The sequence below is a fragment of the Phoca vitulina genome, unplaced genomic scaffold, assembly GCF_004348235.1.
Source record: "Phoca vitulina isolate PV1807 unplaced genomic scaffold, GSC_HSeal_1.0 scaffold51, whole genome shotgun sequence".
In the NCBI taxonomy this organism is placed as follows: domain Eukaryota; kingdom Metazoa; phylum Chordata; class Mammalia; order Carnivora; family Phocidae; genus Phoca; species Phoca vitulina.
This window is the reverse complement of record NW_022589754.1, coordinates 578,165-598,799: the sequence shown is the minus strand read 5'-3', so window position 1 is coordinate 598,799 and position 20,635 is coordinate 578,165. Positions and strand designations below refer to the sequence as shown.

General features: G+C 37.4%; 1 protein-coding gene across 3 annotated transcripts in view; it reads right to left on the bottom strand.

Annotated features, from left to right (window-relative positions):
- CHM (CHM Rab escort protein) overlaps window positions 1-20,635 on the bottom strand; it is a 206,495-nt gene that overhangs the window by 20,292 nt on the left and 165,568 nt on the right. Inside the window, exon 14 of one of the 3 annotated variants that reach the window (XM_032387919.1) lies at window positions 13,722-13,789. The exons of the other annotated variants lie outside the window; for them this stretch is intronic. Within the exon in view, the coding sequence (XP_032243810.1) occupies window positions 13,728-13,789 (62 nt within the window). The 3' untranslated portion in view covers window positions 13,722-13,727. The remainder of the gene's footprint in view (window positions 1-13,721; window positions 13,790-20,635) is intronic. 3 annotated transcript variants of the gene reach the window in all.

The following is a 20,635-nucleotide window of genomic DNA, read 5'->3' as shown; positions in this document are numbered from 1 at the left end:
GAGGGATGGGGTGGCTGGGTGATAGACAATGGGGAGGGAATGTGCTATGCTGAGCGCTGGGAATTCTGTAAGACTGACGAGTCATACACCTGTACTCTGAAACAAATAATACATTATATATTAAAAAGAAAAAAAGTAGGAAGGGAAAAATGAAGGGGGGGAATCGGAGGGGGAGACGAACCATGAGAGACTATGGATGCTGAGAAACAAACTGAGGGTTCTATAGGGGAGGGGGGTGGGGGTATGGGTTAGCCTGGTGATGGGTATTAAAGAGGGCACATATTGAATGGAGCATTGGGTGTTATATGCAAACAATGAATCATGGAATACTACATCAAAAACTAATGATGTACTGTATGGTGATTAACATAACATAGTAAAATAAAATAAAAAAATAAATAAAAATAAAGCGCCCGTCCTGCACCATTTAAAAAAAAAAAGTTAGCAGGCTTGGCTGGGATAGAGCCCAAAGTGCACTGCACTGCTCCAGGCAGGCAAGCAATGCAGAGGCAGCATGAAAACATGTATCTGAAAAACGCTTGCAACACACAAGAAGAAATTATTCCCTCTTCTGGGAGTGCTTCCCTGAGAACAGCAGCACAGAGACCACTCTCCATGGACAAAGGATGGCTGGCTGGTGCCATTTCCCTCCTCCACCAAGTCCTACCCACCCTGCACTCTGCAGGAACTACTTTTCTCCTGCAACTGTGCATAAGTCCCAGTGCAACAGGCCCCTGCCCCAGAAAAACAATAGAAACCCCCACACACACAACGTATACTGACCAGAGAGTTCAGCAAGGCTTCAGTTCTAGTGAAAGTAGCACCAGGTCTCATTTAACAAGTAGACCAGAGTATGCCTAGTTAAAACTCCCTACACACTGGCCAAGATCCAAACAATCCCCACTGCAGGCAAAGAGAGCCTCTGCAGAGGCTTGCTTGAAGGAGAGAACAGTGGAAACACAGCAGCAGTGTGCACACAGCACAGACCAGATACACTTGCCAGGCCCTGGACACTATATGACACCTTCATAAAGCCATTACTCTCTGGAGAAGGAAACATAACAGACTTTCCTAAAACAGAGAAGAAGACAGAGACTTACATAAAACACCAAGACGGAAGAATTCATCTCAAAAGAAAGAACAAGAAAAGTTCACAGCCAGGAATGTAATTTAAACAGATGTAAGTGGGGAGCCTGATTCTCCCTCTGCCGCTACTCCCCATGCTTGTGCTGTCTCTCTGATAAATAAATAAAATCTTTAAAAAAAAGATTTCCGGGGTTGTGTCACAAGGACACAGGAGCACTGGCCAAAGGTTCGAGAGGCGGGGAAAAGATGGTGGAGGAGTAGGGGTCCCTATTCCAACTGGCCCCCAGAATCGAGCTGGATATCCACCAGAACACTGTGAACACACAAGAAATCAGCTTGAGATGTAAGAAGATAGATCTGGAACTCTACAAACAGAATATTGCAGGTGGCTGGTTTCGAGGTAGGAAGAGGGGAGCCATGATTCTGCGGGCAGATATCCGAAGATAAACGGAAGAGGAAGGGAGCCAAGCCCTCGGGATCCTACACCACGAGTGAGCGACAGCATCCTGGGCTGCGGACGGGGCACAGACTTGCAGACCGGTAGCAACAGGGAAAGGACTTTAGGGCGACCCAGGGACTGAAGCTGGAGTGGAGGGGCTGCGCGTGTGAACTGGGGGCAGCTGGTGGATTTAGAAGCACAAAGGGCAGAGACGTGCCTCGACCTGGAGGTGAGGACTGGGAACACTGCGGAGGGGCGCACAACCCAAGACGCTGCAGTTTATAGCAGCACAGACAGAAACGGAGATAGCGTGGCCTTGAGAGCTCACTGAAGAACAGACTGTGATCTCTCTGCTCTGAGGCAGAGGGCTGGAAACGGTCTCTTCTGCTCTGACTCTCCAGAGAACAAAAGCCCCAAAAAATTGGTTTGCACTGAGCCCATCCCCCACCACAGGGGGGCAGGGCAACTCTGCCCAAACAGGGTTGCCTGAGTAACAGTGCGGCAGGCCCCTCTCCCAAAGACAGGCTGGGAAAACAAGAGGCCAGCAACCCTAAGGTCCCTAGAAAACAGGTGCATTTTGCTTGGGTTCTCGTCAATAATTTGGACGCTATACATTCCCTCAACCACCTCTGAACAGAATTCCTAGGAGGAGGAACCCCCAAAATAGGAAAGACTCAGAGACTATGACTTATGCTGCAGATTTACAAATGGATGCAGATATAACCAAGATGTCGGAGACGGAATTCAGGCTAGCAGTTGTAAAGACAATCGCTGGAATGGAGAAATCAATTAATGGCAACAGAGAGTCTCTAAGGGCAGAAATGACAGCTGAACTGGTAGAACTTAAAAATGCTATCAGTGAGATCCAATCTAATCTAAATAATCTAAAAGCTAGGGTAAGTGAAGCAGAAGAGGCAATTCGTGACCTAGAAGACCAACTAATAGACAAAAAGGGAAAAGAGGAGGCCGGGGAAAAACAACTCAGAATCCATGAAAAGAGAATCAGAGAAATAAGTGACACCATGAAAGGTTCCAATGTCAGAATCACTGGGATCCCTGAGGGGGTGGAGACAGAGAGAGGACTAGAAGATATATTTGAGCAAATTGTAGCTGAGAACTTCCCTAATCTGGGGAATGAAACAAACATTTGTGTCCTAGAGGCAGAGAGGACCCCTCCCAAGATCAAGGAAAACAAGCCAACACCCCGGCTTAATGTAATAATAAAACTTGCAAATCACAGAACCAAGGAAACCATCTTAAGGGCAGTTAGGGGGAAGAGATTCCTTATGTACAGAGGGAGGAACATCAGAATAACGTCAGAACTATCCACAGAGACCTGGCAAGCCAGAAAGGCCTGGCAAGACATATTCAGGGTACTAAATGAGAAGAACATGCAGCCAAGAACACTTTATCCGGCAAGGTTGTCATTTAGAATGGATGGAGAGATGCAGAGCTTCCAAGACCGGGAGAAACTGAAAGAATATGTGACCACTCTGATGCCCTTGCAAGAAATATTAAGGGGGGTTCTATAAAAGGAGAAAGACCCGAAGAATGATACAGAAAAGAAACTGGGGCACCTGGGTGGCTCAGTCATTAAGCATCTGCCTTCAGCTCAGGTCATGGTCCCAGGGTCCTGGGTTTGAGCCCACATGGGGCTCCCTGCTACGCAGGAAGCCTGCTTCTCCCTCTCCCACTCCCCCTGCTTCTGTTCCCTCTTTCGCTGTGTCTCTCTCTGTCAAATAAATAAAATATTTATAAAAAAAAGAAATTTACAGGGACAATCTATAAAAACAAGGTCTTCACAGGCAACATGATGACAATTAATTCATATCTTCCAATAATCACTCTCAACGTGAATGGCCTAAATGCTCCCATAAAACGGCACAGGGTTGCAGATTGGATAAAAAGACAGGACCCATCCATATGCTGTCTACAAGAGACTCATTTTGAACCTAAAGATACATCCAGACTGAAAGTGAAGGGATGGAGATCCATCTTCCATGCCAACGGACCTCAAAAGAAAGCTGGGGTAGCAATTCTTATATCAGACAAATTAGATTTCAAACTAAAGTCTGTAATAAGAGACACAGAAGGACACTATATCATTCTTAAAGGGTCTATCCAACAAGATCTAACAACTGTAAATATCTACACCCCCAACATAGGAGCAGCCATCTACATAAGCCAACTGTAAACCAAAATAAAGAGTCATATTAATAACAATACTTTAATTGTAGGAGACCTCAATACGCCACTCTCAGCAATGGACAGATCATCTAAGCAGAAAATCAACAAAGAAACAAGAGCTTTGAATGACACACTGGACCAGATGGACCTCACAGATATATGCAGAACATTCCACCCTAAAACAACAGAATACTCACTCTTATCGAGCACACATTGAAGTTTCTCCACAAAAGACCACATACTGGGTCACAAATCAGGTCTCAAATGATACCAAAAGATCGAGATTATTCCCTGCATATTCTCAGACCATAATGCTTTAAAACGAACTCAATCACAAGAAAAAATTTGGAAGAAATTCAAACATTTGGAAGTTTAGACCACTCTGCTCAAGAAATGTTTGGGTCAACCAGGAAATCAAAGAACTTAAACAATTCATGGAAACCAATGAGAATGAAAACACATCGGTTCAAAACCTATGGGATACTGCAAAGGAAGCCCTAAGGGGGAAATACATAGCCATCCAAGCCTCACTCAAAAAAATAGAAAAATCCCGAATTCACCAACTAACTCTACACCTTAAAGAACTAGAGAAAAAGCAACAAACGATGCCTAAGCCATGCATTAGAAGAGAAATAACTGAGATTACAGCAGAGATCAATGAATTAGAAACCAGAAACACAGTAGACCAGATCAACGAAAGTAGTAGTTGGTTCTTTGAAAGAATTAATAAGATCGATAAACCACTGGCCAGACTTATCCAAAAGAAAAGAGAAAGGAACCAAATTAATAAAATTATGAATGAAAGGGAAGAGAGATCACGACTAACACCAAGGAAATAGAAACAATTAGAAATTATTATCAACAACTAAATGCCAATAAACTGAGCAATCTGGATGAAATGGATGCCTTCTTGGAAACCTATAAACTCTGAAGCCCGAAACAGGAAGAAATTGACAAACTGAAGAGGCCAATAATCAGTAAGGAGATTGAAGCAGTGATCAAAAACCTCCCCAAAAACAAGAGTCCAGGGCCTGATGGATTCCCCGGGGAATTCTACCAAACATTCAAAGAAGAAATAATACCTATTCTCCTGACGCTGTTTTTAAAAAAAACAGAAACGGAAGGAAATCTTCCAGACTCAGTCTATGATGCCAGCATTACCTTAATCCCCAAACCAGGCAAAGACCCCATCAAAAAGGAGAATTTCAGACTGATATCCCTGATGAATATGGATTCCAAAATCCTCAACAAAATCCTAGCTAATAGGATCCAACAATACATTAAAAGGAACATCCACCACGACCAAGTGGGATTTATCCCCGGCATGCAAGCGTGGTTCAACATTTGCAAATCAATGAATGTGACAGAACACATTAATAAGAGAAGAGAGAAGAACCATATGGTCCTCTCAACTGATGCAGAAAAAGCATTTGACAAAATACAACATCCTTTCCTGATGAAAACTCTTCAGAGTATAGGGATAGAGGGAACATTCCTCAAGTTCATAAAATCCATCTATGAAAAACTCACAGCGAATATCATCCTCAATGGGGAAAAGCAGAGAGCCTTTCCCTTAAGATCAGGAACACATCAAGGATGCCCACTCTCGCCACTATTCTTCAACATAGTACTAGAAGTCCTAGCAACAGCAATGAGACAACAAAAAGAAATAAAAGGTATTCAAATTGGCAAAGAAGAAGTCAAACTCTCTTTTCAAAGATGACATGATACTTTATGTGGAACACCCAAAAGACTCCACCCCCAAATTACTAGAACTCATACAGCAATTCAGTAATGTGGCAGGATACAAAATCAATGCACAGAAATCAGTTGCTTTCTTACACACCAGCAAAGCAACTGTAGAAAGAGAGATTAGAGAAATGATTCCATTTACAATAGCACCAAAAACCGTAACCTACCTCGGAATATACCGAACCAAAGCCGTAAAGGATCTATACTCTAGGAACTACAGAATACTCATGAAAAAATTGAAGACACAAAAAGATTAGAAAACATTCCATGCTCATGGATTGGAAGAATAATCGTTGTTAAAATGTCTATGCTACCCAGAGCAATCTATACCTTCAAAGCCATCCCGATCAAAATTCCAATGACATTTTTCAACATGCTGGAAGAAACAGTGCTAAAATTTGTATGGAATCAGAAAAGACCCAGAATCACCAAGGAAATGTTGAAAAAGAAAAACAAAGCTGGGGGCATCACACTGCCCCATTTCAAGCTGTATTACAAAGCAGTGATCACCAAGACTGCATGGTACTGGCAGAAAAAGAGACATATAGACCAATGGAACAGAATAGAGAACCCAGATATGGACCCTCAACTCTATGGTCAAATAATCTTTGACAAAGCAGGAAAAAACATGCAATGGAAAAAAGACAGTCTCTTCAAAAAATGGTGCTGGGAAAATTGGACAGCCACATGCAGAAGAATGAAATTCGACCATTCTCTAACACCATACACAAAGATAAACTGAAAATGGATGAAAGACCTCAATGTGAGACAGGAATCCATCAAAATCCTAGAGCAGAACACAGGCAGTAACCTCTTTGACATCGGCCACAGCAACTTCTTTCATGATACATCTCCAAAGGCTAGTGAAACAAAAGCAAAAATGAACTTTTGGGACTTCATCAAGATAAAAAGCTTCTGCACAGCAAAGGAAACAAAACAAAGAGGTAAGCCACAAAATGGGAGAAGATATTTGCAAATGACACTACAGATAAAGGGCTGGTATCCAAGATCTATTAAGAATTATCAAACTCAACACCCAAAAAACAAATAATCAAGTCAAAAAATGGGCAGGAGACATGAACAAAAACTTCTCCAAAGATGACATACAAATGGCTAACAGACACATGAACAAATGTTCATCATCATTAGCCATCAGGGAAATTCAAATCAAAACCACAATGAGATACCACCTTACACCAGTTAGAATGGCAAAAATTGACAAGGCAAGAAACAAGAAATGTTGAAGAGGTTGTGGAGAAAGGAGATACACTCTATCCCTATTCACCCTCTTACACTGTTGGTGGGAATGCAAGTTGGTACAGCCACTTTGGAAAACAGTGTGGAGGTTCCTCAGAAAATTAACAATAGAGCTACCCTATGACCCAGCAATTGCACTCCTGGGTATTTACCCCAGAGACACAGATGTAGTGAAAACAAGAGCCACATGCACCCCAATGTTCATAGCAGCAATGTCCACAATAGCCAAACTGTGGAAAGAGCCAAGATGCCCTTCAACAGATGAATGGATAAAGAAGATGTGGTCCACATATACAATGGAATATTACTCAGCCATCAGAAAAGATGAATATCCAACTTTTACATCAACATGGATGGGACTGGAGGAGATTATGCTAAGTGAAATAAGTCAAGCAGGGAAAGTCAATTATCATACGTTTTCACTTATTTGTGGAGCATAAGGAATAGCACGGAGGGCATCGGGAGAAGGAAGGGAAAAATGAAGGTGGGGAAATCAGAGGGGTAGATGAACCATGAGAGACAATGGACTCCGAGAAACAAACTGAGGGTTTTAGAGGGGAGGGGGGTGGGGGGATGGGCTAGCCCGATTATGGGTATTAATGAGGGCACATACTGCATGGAGCACTGGGTGTTATATGAAAACAATGAATCGTGGATCACTACATCAAAAACTAATGATGTATTGTATGGTGACATAACACTATAAAATAAAATTAAAAAAAATAGATATAAGTAAAATGCCTGGAGATTTTAAAGCAATAATCATAATGATACCCACCAGGCTTGAGAAAAGAATAGAAGACTTCAGGGAGGCCCTTACCACAGAGATAAAGGCATTAATAAAAAGTCAGAAATGAAAAATGCAGTAAGTAAGATTTTTTTTTTTTAAAACTGAGATTCTAAAAAGACTGGATGTAATGACAACAAGGATAGAGGAAGCAGAGGAATGAATGAGTGATATAGAAAACAGAATAATGGCAAAAAATGAAGGTGAACAAAACAGAGAAAGAAGAATTATTGAGCACGAGAACAGACAGGGAACTCAGTGATTCCATCAAATGTAGTGACATTCGTATAGTAAGAATCCAACAAAAAAAGAGAGAAAAGGGGGCAGAAGGTTTATTTGAGGAAATAATAGATAAAAACTTCCCTAATCTAGGGAACGAAACAGACATCCAAATCCAGGAGGCACACAGAACTCTCACTAAAATCAACAAAAGCAGGCCAACACTAAGACATATTGTAGTAAAATTTGCAAAATATAGTATTAAAGAAAAAATCCTAAAAACAGTAAGACAAGTCCCTAACTTACAAGGGAAGACCTAAAAGGCTAGCTGCAGATCATTCCAGAAAATTGGCAAGCCAGAAAGGAGTGGCATAATATATTCAACTTCCTGAATGGGAAAAATCTGCAGCAAAAAATACTCTATCCAGCAAAGCTATCATTCAGAATAGGAGAGATAAAGAGCTTCTCAGACAAACAAAAACTAAAGGAGTTTGTGACCACTAAACCAGTCCTGAAAAAAATATTAAAGGGGACTCTTTGGGAAGGAAAAAGTGACAAAGACTAAAAAGGAACAGAGAAAATCTCCAGAAAATGACAAAACAAGTAATAAAATAGCAGTAATAAAATTCATATCTATCAATAATTACTCTGAATGAAAATGGACTAAACACTCCAATCAAAAGACATAGGGTATAAGAATGGATTAAAAAAACAATACCCATCTATATGCTGCCTATAAGAGACTCATTTTAGACCTAAAAATACCTGCAGATTGAAAGTGAGGGGACGGAGAAATATTTCTCATGCAAATGAAAGTCAAAAGAAAGATGGAGTAACAATACTTGTATCAGACAAACTAGATTTTAAACCAAATGCCTTAAGAAGAGATGAAGAAGGGCACTATATCATAATAAAGGGGACTATCCAAGAAGATCAAACAATTAAACTTACGCCCCCAACATGGGAACACCCAAATATTATAGAACAATTAATAACAAACTAAAAGGCAGTAAATGATAATAATACAATAGTAGGCGACTTAAACATCCCACTTATAGCAATGGACAGATCACTTAAGCAGAAAATCAACAAGGAAACAATGGCTTTAAATGACACACTGGATCAGATGGACTTAACAGATATCCAACTTAAAGCAGCAGAATGCACATTCTTTTCAAGTGCACAGGGGACATTCTCCAGAATAGATCACACATTATATAAAAAAAAAATCAAGCCTCAACAAGTACAAAAAGACAGATCATACCTATTCTATGAAAACTGAAGTCAACCACAAGAAAAATTTGGAAAGACCACAAATACATGGATTTTAAACAACATGCTACTAACAAATGGGCCACCAGGGAAATCAAAGAAGAAGAAAAAACCATGGAAACAAATGAAAATGAAAACACAATGGTTCAAAACCTTTGGGATGCAGCAAAAGTGCTCATAAGAGGGAAGTATACAGCAATACAGGCCTACCTCAAGAAACAAGAAAAATCTCAAATACACAACCTAATCTTACACCTAAAGCAGCTAGAATAAGAACCATGAACGAAGCCAAAAGCTAGCAGAAGAAAGGAAATAATAAAGATTAAAGCAGAAATAAATGATACAGAAATTAAAATAACCGGTAAAACAGATTAATGGAACCAGCAGCTGGTTCTTTGAAAGAATTAATAAAATTGATAAACCCCAGCCAGACTTATCAAAAAGAAAAGAGAAAGGAACCAAATAAATGACAAATGAGAGAGGAGAAATCACAACTGACACCACAGAAATATAATTATAAGAGAATATTATGAAAAACTATATGCCAACAAATTGGACAACCTGGAAGAAGTGGGTAAATTCCTAGAAACAGAAACTACAAAAACTGAAACAGGAAGAAATATAAAATTTGAACAGACCATAACCAGCAAATAATTCAATCAGTAATCAAAAATCTGCCAACAAACAAAACTGCAGGTCCAGATGGCTTCCCAGGGGACTTTTACCAAACATTTAAAGAAGGGTTAATAACTACCTATTCTTCTCAAAATATTCCAAAACACAGCAATGGAAGGAAAATATCCAAACTCATTCCATGAGGACAGCACTTTCCAAAATAAAATCTAGTTTGTCTGATTCCAAAACAAGACAAAGACTCCACTAAAAAATAGAACTACAGGCTAATATCCTTCATGAACATGGATGCAAAAATTCTCAACAAGATACTAGCAAATTGAACCCAACAGTACATTAAAAGCAACATTCACCACAATCAAGTGGGATTTATTCCTGGGCTGCAAGGGTGGTTCAATATTTGTAAATCAATTAATGTGGCAAACCACATTAATAAAAGATAAGAACCATACGATCTTTTCAATAGATGCAGAAAAAACATTTGACAATGTACAACATCCATTCTTGATAAAAACCCTTAACAAAATATGGATAGAGGGAACATACCTCAACATAATAAAGTCCATATATAAAAAAAACACAGCTAATATCATCCTCAATGGGGAAAAACTGAGATTTTCCTCTAAGGTCAGGAACAAGATGGGGATGTCCACTCTAACCACCATTATTTAACACAGTAATGGAAGTCCTAGACACAGCAATCAGACAACAAAAAGAAGTAGAAGGCATCCAAATTGGTAAGGAAGAAGTCAAACTTTCACTATTTGCAGATGACACGATACTCTATATAGAAAACCCGGAAGACTCCACCAAAAAATTGCTAGAACTGATACACAAATTCAAGCAATTCACAGGATATAAAACCAATGTTGAGAAACCTGTTGCGTTTCTATACACCAATAATGAAGCAGAAAGAGAAATCAAGGAATCAGTCCCATTTATAATTGCACCCAAACCCATAAAATACCTAGGAATAAACATAAAAGATCTGTACTCTGAAAACTATAAAACACTGAAGAAAGAACCTGAAGATGACACAAAGAAATGGAAAAACATTCCATACTCATAGGAAGAATAAATATTGTTAAAATGTCCATGCTACCCAAAGCAATCTACATATTTAATGCAAGTCATATCAAAATACCTACAGCATTTTTCACAGAGCTAGAACAAATAATCCTCAAATTCGTATGGAACCACAAAAGACCCCTAATAGCCAAAGCAATCCTGGAAAAGAAAAGCAAAGCTAGAGGCATCACAATTCCGCACTTCAAGCTATGTTACAAACCTGTAGTCATCAAAACAATACGGAACTGGCACAAAAACAGAGACCCAGATCAATGGAACAGAAGAGAGAACCCAGAAATGGACCCAACTAATCTTCAACAAAGCAGGAAATGCAATGGGAAAAAGAGAGTCTTTTCAGCAAATGGTGTTGGGAGAATTGGACAACCACATGAAAAAGAATGAAACTGGACCACTTTCTTACACAAGAATAAACTCAAAAACGGATGAAAGACCTAAATATGAGACAGGAAACCATTAAAATCTTAGAGGAGAACACATGCAGAATCCTCTTTCTCCTCAGCCATAGCAACTTCTTACTAGACACATCTCTGGAGGCAAGGGAAACAAAAGCAAAAATGAACTATTGGGACTAATAGACATGAAAAGATGCTCAACATCACTCATCATCAGGGAAATACAAATCAAAACCAGGATGAGATAACATCTTATACCTACCAGAATGGCTAAAACTAACAACAGAGGAATTAACAGATGTTGGCAATGATGCAGAGAAAGGGGAACTCTTACATTGTTAGTGGGAATGCAAACTTGTGCAGCCACTCTGGAAAACAGTATGGAGGTTCCTCAAAAGTTAAAAATAGAACTACCCTAATGACCCAGCAATTGCACTACTAGGTATTTGCCCAAAGGATACAAAAATACTGATTTAAAGGAGGACATGCACCCAATGTTTATAGCAGCATTACCAACAATAGCCAAACTATGGGAAGAGCCCAAATGTCCATCAACTGATGAATGGATAAAGAAGATGGTGTGTGTGGAATACTACCCACCCAATCAAAAAGAATAAAATGAATAAAATCTTACCATTTGCAATGCCGTTGATGGAGCTAGAGTGTATTATGGTAGAGAAAAAAGTCAGAGAAACAAATAGCATATGATTTCACTCATAGATGGAATTTAAGAAACAAACAGATGAACATAGGAGAAGGGGACAAAAAATAAAAGAGGGGGAGGCAAACCATAAGAGACTCTTAACTCTAGAGAACAAACTGAGGGTTGATGGAGAGGAGGTGGGCAGGTGATGGGCTAAATGGGTGATGGATATTAAGGACTGCACCTGTTGTGATGAGCACAGGGTATTATTTTTAAGTGATGAATCACTAAAATTCTACTCCTGACACTAATGTTACACTATACCTTAACTAACTAGAATTTACATAAAAACTTGAAACAAACACAAAAAAGGAAAAAAAAATTGTATCATGAATTTTATTAATATATACTACATACTATATATTTAGTTATATATTAGTATTTGGTAATAAATTACTAATATCTTTAGTAAATTACACATATTATATATAATTATATAATACATGTTTTATATGTTTATATATAATGAAATATTACACAGCCATAAAATGGATGAGATTTTGCTATTTGCAACAACATGGACTGACCTATAAAATGTTATTCTAATTGAAATAAATCAGACTGAGAAAGACAAATACCATATGATTTCACTCTTATCTGGAGTCTAATGAAAAAAAAACGAATGAATAAACAAGGAAAAAACAGAATCAGACTTATAAATAGAGATCAAACTAATGGTTGTCAGTGGTAAGGGGAGTAAGGTGATGTGATGGACAAAATGGATGAAGGGAAGTGGGAGATACAGGCTTCCAGTTATGGAATAAACAAGTCATGGGAATAAAAGGTATAGCATAGCGAATATGGTCAATGATGTTGTAGCAGCACTGTATGGGAAGAGAGGGTAGCTACATTTGTGGGGAGCACAGCATAATGTATATGGAAGTTGAACTGCTTTGTTGTACACCTGAAACTAATGTAACATTGTGTGTCACCTATATTCAAAAAAATTTTTTAAGTGAAAACATATTTCTTGAGTTTTATAAGTGCCATACACTGTTCACATGAATCTGATCCTTATAACAGTCCTGAGGTATAAATACTATCATTATCCCTATTTTATAGATGGGGAAGCTGAGGTACAGAGAGATTAAGCAACTTGCCTAAGGTCATTCAGCTATTATGTAAAAGAGTTAGTATTTGAACCCAGCCTATGTTCTCAACTACCATATAACAGTGTATTGTTAGAATGCATCTTCCTGGTTAAGTGAACTGTTTGGCTGCCTTGGAAGTACCTTTCGTATATACTATTTCTATACTATATGAAAGTAAACTTCAGTTGTACACTTACAGTTTTACAAATTCAAAATCAAGTCAAAGATAAGGCAATATGATATCCATGAAAAGTCATTAAATTAAAGAGACTAAAAGGTGAAAGTAAACTTAACGTATTTTAATGTCTTAAGCACATTTTTGGTCATATACTTAAAACTACAGTGCATTTGCATAGCATAGGATAAAGAATAAAAAGTCTAAAATATGTGATCTGTAAAAAGAAAAATTAAAATTGCTTAACAATTGATCACGTCCTTTGTTAATGTCTAAAGATTAAATTGATTTTAGTATTACACTTGAATACATGATTTTTATATTTTCTACTCTGAATAAGAAATTTGTATTTATTTGGTATATTTTTGTCAAATAAATTTGTTTTTATGAATTAAAATTCTGACTAATCATAATACAAAAAAATTGCTGAAAAATTAAAAATATTTTGAGAATTATATTATCTTATTAAACAATGCCTACAATCTCCTAAACAGGATATTTTCTTTAACAAAAACTACAAAATGAATTTTATGTATTATACTTTACTGAATGCAACACAGTAACTGAATAGTATTTAACGTAAAGTACCATAGTATTTGTCAACCTTGAATTACACCATAAAAAGTTACAAAATTCTACCTGTTCTTAATGGAAAGAAAGTAGAAGTTGGTGCTGATTCAAGAATAGGTGAATTTGATCAGTTGATACTGAAAAGAGATAAAGATAAACTGAGTATGAGGATTAGTCAAGAAGTGAGAATATTCTCAGAAAGAATAACATAAAACCTTCATTAGCTAAAAGAGTACCTGAGCAAGTTTAAATTCTTTTATCTTCCCAGTTACTTAACTGGGAAAAATACCTTTGAAATCAGTAACATCCTTAAAAGGAAAATAAATCTTTACATATTGATTACTATGGCTAATGAAGAATGGAGTACACTAGATTTAGACATTAATTAAACCCAGTATTTAAAAGTAAAAAAGACTTAAATTTTACTAAAGAATTCCCATCTTTTCTCTAAAGCCATAATTTTGTAGTATGTCTTACAAACAAGCTAATTTGCTCATGAATATCTTTAAAATGCATTTCTTTGTTAAAAAAACTAAATAAATCACAATACTTCACATCATTTACTTTCTATAAATTTCATTTTATTACCTTTGAGGAATGAGTGTAACCCACAAAGTCTCACTGGTATGTATTTTGATTATGTTTGATTTACTCAGGTGCAACTGCATTAGTAACAGTGCTTACCAACATTTGTCTTCCAGTGATTCTTCCAATAAGAAGAGCAATGAGTTTAGTTCATAATTTTGTCATTACAGTCTCAAATTTTAAGCCAAGTGAAGGCATTTGGTTCCACTCAGCTGGACATACTAATTATATGCCTGTCATTTATATAATGAGACCAGTCTAGATGTATTTGTCTACTTAAGTAATTGTTTTAAGGGAAAACTGATAACAATGAAACCTGCTTAATAATTAAATAACAAATTTATACAGTATTTAGAATTTACTCTTCCTAAATACTATTTTACTTTTTGATTTCTACAATCAGCACATAGATGATCATTAACAGCTCAACACTATTAGTATAAATATGAGAAATCTATAACATAGCTAAGCTAACCCAGATACATGAGCATTCAGACAGAATAGTAAAAAATGTTCTCTCAGGAATCCTAATTGAGACTAATTCTTCTGAAGATGCTTTTTTTTTTTAAAGTATGAATGCTGTCAAATTCCATACTATCCTCCCTTAATAGGTGGAATTCTTATACCATTTGAAAGTATTCATCATTTTCAGTTTTTGGTGTTTGACCTGGGAAATAATGAAATTTTTCTGTGAAGAAACAATTCTGTAAATTCTTAAAACCTGTTCTATTGTGTTCAAGATAAATTTTATTCAAAAGGTTCAGGAAAAAAGACAAAACTCTTAAAAGAGATTTAGAAGTAAAAGTTGTGTAAGGGAAGAGAATTATTATGTAACATTGTAAGCTAAAAATATTTGCTTATAACCAGGGAGCTTTGAAAGAGGAAAATAAATGAGCCGGGAAAAGGTTTGGATACTTAAATACATGGCATATACTCCTTTTTTTTTCTGACTTGAAAATTTAAAAAAATTAAGAGAAAGGGAAAGGGTGGTTTAAAGCCTTCTGTGATATTAGACTAGTTCTGTTTCAGGAGACAGACAAGCTAATTACCAAGAGCAGAACAACTTGCCACCAGTTCTGATACCATGACTCTCAATTAGGGCAAAAGCAGGAAAATACCCTATTAAAGACTTTTAATATCCAAGTTACAAATTATTCCTGAAAGTCTATGAACAGGCCCAAAACATAAGACAAAAAGGAGGAAAAAAGAAGCCAAACTTTAAGTAAGAAAGTGAAAAAACCAAACAAACATGAACTTCCTTTTTTTTTCTGGAACAGGACTAAGTATAAATAATAAATTCAAGCTTTTCTCTTCAGTTAAACTTCCTGATGTAAGCCTCAGTACTGAGACTAAAAAAACCAAAGCCAGTGTATTTGTCTATATTGCTGGCTTTGCATTTATAAATTAAGACATATTAAAGATTAGCAAAATAATTTTATCACAGAAAAAAGTGAGAAAGCTGAAGTTGGAGAGAGCTTTAAAGAAAAATCCAGTTTGCTTAAACTGTCATATGTTTTATCAACATGTACACAGGACAGGTGTTTTTCTACATACATGCAAAATCTGGACCATTGAGGGTGTTCAACTTGTATGGGATCTTTTCTAAACTCTTTAGACTACCCCCCCCCATTTTCTAATAGAAACCAAGACCTAACAAATTATGAAACTTGTTCAAGGTCAAAGAATTAATTGCAAGGAATTCTGTAGACTCTTGGGCCAATACTTTTTCCTCTATAACAGTATTCTTCCTAAATTTACTATAAAGTCAAGCTGGAAATTGATTCTTATAACATTAAATACAAGAACTGAAAACTAAATAAAAAACTTGTTAAAATTTTTTTTTTCTTTTCAGTATCATGACACCTTAAGATATAGTGCTTTAAAACCTTTTATTTTTCATTTACTAGTGGGTAAAATGTTTTTGAGAAAGTTTGTTTTTTTAAGTTAGAAAATGTGACTGTAGAAACAAAACTGGATGTAGGGTTTTTTAAATTTTTATTTATTATATTTAATTTATTTTTATTTATTATTTACTCAGTACTGCTAAGCATAATGTACATATATGTGAGTTCTAGGAAGAGAAATGGTAAGCCATGATTCAGTTCCTCATATCGGACAAGAAATGTTAAAGTTATTCAGGCTATAATTAACCCTAAGAAGCAGCAGAGGGCAGAGTTAAGATGGTAGAGGAATAAGGGACCCTAATTTCGTCTGATCCCTGGAATTCAGATAGTTATCAGATCATTCTGAACACCTGCAAAATTAACCAGAGATCTGAGAAAAGAATTGCTGCAATTCTATGAATAGAAAAGCGACCACTTTTTGCAAGATAGGAGGTGTGGAGACGGGAATCCAAGGCGATATATCGGAAGATAAACCGCAGGGGGAGGGAGCCTCCATAAGCCTGCTACTTAAAAGCGCTATAAGCAGTGGAGCGCAAAATTGGAACTTTCAGAAGACTGATCCGAAGGTGCTCAGGAGGTAAAGTGGGGCAGAATATATGTGGGACAGTGTGGTCTTAGGATCCCTGGTGTCACAAAAAGAACAGAGGTGCCTGAGGGTAGGTAAGTTCCCATGCATTGGAGCAGGGAAGCTGGCTGCAAACAGCAAGTCTAGGCACCAGCTTTCTGCTCCCTGTTGCCATAAACTGTGAACAGCTGCACGGTCTGGCGACTGCTCTCCAAGCAGGGGACCAAGAAAAGGCAGAAGCGCTCGGAGAACCCCCTCCCTAACCTGGGTAGAACAGCATGGGTCCGCTGCAGGAGTCTGTCAAGTTTAGACACTGAAAAAATGGGGTCACAGCCCTGAGATAAAAATGCTAGTTCACAGTCTGGGTGAACACAGAGTTCAGATGGAAACCAGGGAGACAAGAGTGATTGACTGCTTTTCTGTGAGGCTCAATGAAGAGTAGGGGGGGCACGAACTTTTAGCTCCAGGGTTAGAGATCAGGGCACTGCCATTTTCATCCACCCCCATTGGTGCTGAAAGCCTTCAGGGAGCAAAACAGTGACGCACAGTGCAATCCAGAGCCGCTTACACTGACCATGGCCCCTTGGCAAGGGGAGTGCAATTCCACCAGGGGAAAGACACCTGAGAATCAGCACAACAGGCCCCTCCCCCAGAAGACCAGCAGAAATATTCAGCTAATACCAAGTTTACTGATAATAGAGAACTGCAAAACTTCAGCTCCTAAGGAAAACCGTTTATACCATTCATGTTTTTTTCTTATTTTTCTTCTTATTCTTTAGGCTTTCAGTTTTACATTTTTTTTCTTTTCAGTTATTTTCTTATTTTATCAATTCTTAAAGTTTTTAAATTTTTATTTTCACATTTATGCTTTATATATATATTTCATTTTTGTATTTTCACTGTATTCAATTTTATTTTTGTATATATATCAGTTTTTTTTTTCCTTCCTATTTTGGGATCTTGTTTCTTCTAACAAACGGACCAAAATAAAACCAGGATCTAGTTTATTGTTGTGTTCTGTTCTACTTCTTATTTGAATTTTTTCTCTCTCTTTTTCTGTTTTCTTCTGATTTGTTTAGTGTGTTTTTTTCTGGTGCTGTTGTTGCTATTTTTGTATTTTCTCTCTTTCACCTATTCTTTTCTGACATAACAACAAGATGGAATAACTCACCCCAAAAGAAAGAACGGGGGCAATACGGCCAGCAATTTAATCAATACGGGTATAAGTAAAATGTCAGAACTAGAATTCAAAACAATGATAATAAAGATACTGGCTAGGCTTGAGAAAAGCATAGAAGACATTACAGAATCCCTTACTGGAGAAATAAAAGAACTAAAACCTAATCAGGACAAAATAAAAAAGGCTATTACTCAGATGCAATAAAAAATGGAGGATCTAACTGCTAGGATAAATGAGGCAGAAGAGTCAGTGATACAGAAGACAAAATGATGGAGAATTAGGAAGCTGAGAAAAAGAGAGATAAACAGCTATTGGATCACAAAGGGTGGATTCAAGAGATCAGATATACCATAAAGCAAAACAGAATTAGAATAACTGGGGTCCCAGAGTAAGAGGAATGAGAGAGGTGGACAAAAGGTTTATTTAAACAAATTATAGCTGAGAACTTCCCTAATCTGGGGAAGGAAACAGGCATTCAAATCCGGGAGGCCCACAGAATCCCCTCCAAAATCAATAAAAATAGGTCAACACCTTGATACATAATAGTGAAGCTAGCAAATTTCGGAGGTAAAGAGAAAATCCTGAAAGGAGCTCCAGGCAAGAGGTCCTTAACCAACAAGGGTAGTAACATAAGGATGGCAACAGTCCTGTCCACAGAGACCTGGCAGGCCAGAAAGGACTGGCATGATATATTCAAGGTGCTAAATGAGAAAAATACGCAGGTAAGAACACTTTATCTAGCAAGGCTGTCATTCCGAATAGAAGGAGAGATAAAGAGCTTCCAGGACAAACAGAAACTAAAAGAATTTGTGATGACTAAACCAGCCCTGCAAGAAATATTAAAGGGGATTGATTCTGTAAGCGAAAAGAGAGCCCAAAAGTAACACAGACCCTAAAAGAACGGAGACAATCTATAGAAACTGACTTTACAGGTAATACAATGGCACTAAATATGTATCTTCCAATAATTCTTTTGAATGTAAATGGAGTAAATGCTCCTATCAAAAGACACAGGGTAGCAAATTGGATAAAAAAAGAAGACCCATCCATATGCTGTCCACAAGACTCATTTTAGACCCAAAGACACCTCCAGATTGAAAGTGAGGGGGTTAAGAACCATTTATCATGCTAATGGACAACAAAAGAAAGCTGGAGTAGCCACCCTAATATCAGACAAACTAGATTTTAAACCAAACACTGTAGTAAGAGATAAAAAAGGACACTATATCATAATAAAAGTCTACCCAACAAGAAGATACAACAATTGTAAATATTTATGCCCCTAACTTGGGAGCAGCCAATTATGTAAGCCAATTAATAACAAAATTAAAGAAATGCATTGATAATAATAATAGTAGGGGACTTTTAACACTGCACTCACAGCAATGGACAGATCATCTAAGATCAACAATGACACACTGGATCAGATGGACTTCACAGATATATTCAGAGCATTCCATCTTTTTTATTATTATTATTATGTTATGTTAATCACCATACATTACATCATTAGTTTTTGATGTAGTGTTCCACGATTCACCGCTTGCGTACAACACCCAGTGCTCCATGCAGAATGTGCCCTCCCCAATACCCATCACCAGGCCAACCCATCCCCCCACTCCCTCCCCTCTAGAACCCTCAGTTTGTTTTTCAAAGTCCACAGTCTCCCATGGTTCATCTCCCCCTCCGATTTCCCCCCCTTCATCCTTCCCCTCCTATCTTCTTCTTCTTCTTTTTTTTAACGTATAATATATTATTTGTTTCAGAGGTACAGGTCTGTGATTCAACAGTCTTACACAATTCACAGTGCTCACCATAGCACATACCCTCCCCAATGTCTATCACCCAGCCACCCCATCCCTCCTACCCCCACCACTCCAGCAACCCTCAGTTTGTTTCCTGAGATTAAGAATTCCTCATATCAGTGAGGTCATATGATACATGTCTTTCTCTGAATGAATTATTTCCATCTTAAAGCAACAGAATACACATTCTTCTCGAGTACACATGGAACATTCTCCAGAATAGATCACATAGTGGGGTCTCAACCAATACCAAGAGATTGGGATTATTCCCTGCATATTTTCAGACCATAATGCTTTAAAACTTGAATATAATCTCAAGTGAAAATTTGGAAGGAACACAAATACATGGAGGTTAAAGAACATCCTACTGAAGAATGAATGGGTCAACCAGAAAATTAAAGAAGAATTTAAAAAATTCATGGAAACAAATAAAAATGAAAACACAACTGTTCAGAACCTTTGGGATGCAGCAAAGGTGGTCCTAATGGGAAGTACATAGCAATACAGGCCGTTCTAAAAAACAGGAAAAGTCTCAAATACACAACCTAACCTTACAACTAAAGGCGCTGGAGAAAGACTGCAAATAAAGCCTAAATCCAGCAGGAGAAAAGAAATAATAAAGATTAGAGCAGAGATCAGTGAAACAGAAATCAAAAGAACAGCAGAACAGATAAATGAAACTAGGAGCTGGTTCTTTGAAAGAATTAACAAGATCGATAAACACCCCATCAGATTTATCAAAAAGAAAAAAGAAAGAACTGAAATAAATAACATCATAAATAAAGAGGAGATCGTAACCAACACTGAAGAAATACAATTATAAGAGCATATTATGAGCAAGTATATGCCAACAAATTAGGCAATCTGGAAGAAATGGATGCATTCCTAGAAACATATAAATTATCTGCACTGAAACAGGAAGAGATAGAAAACCGGAACAGAGC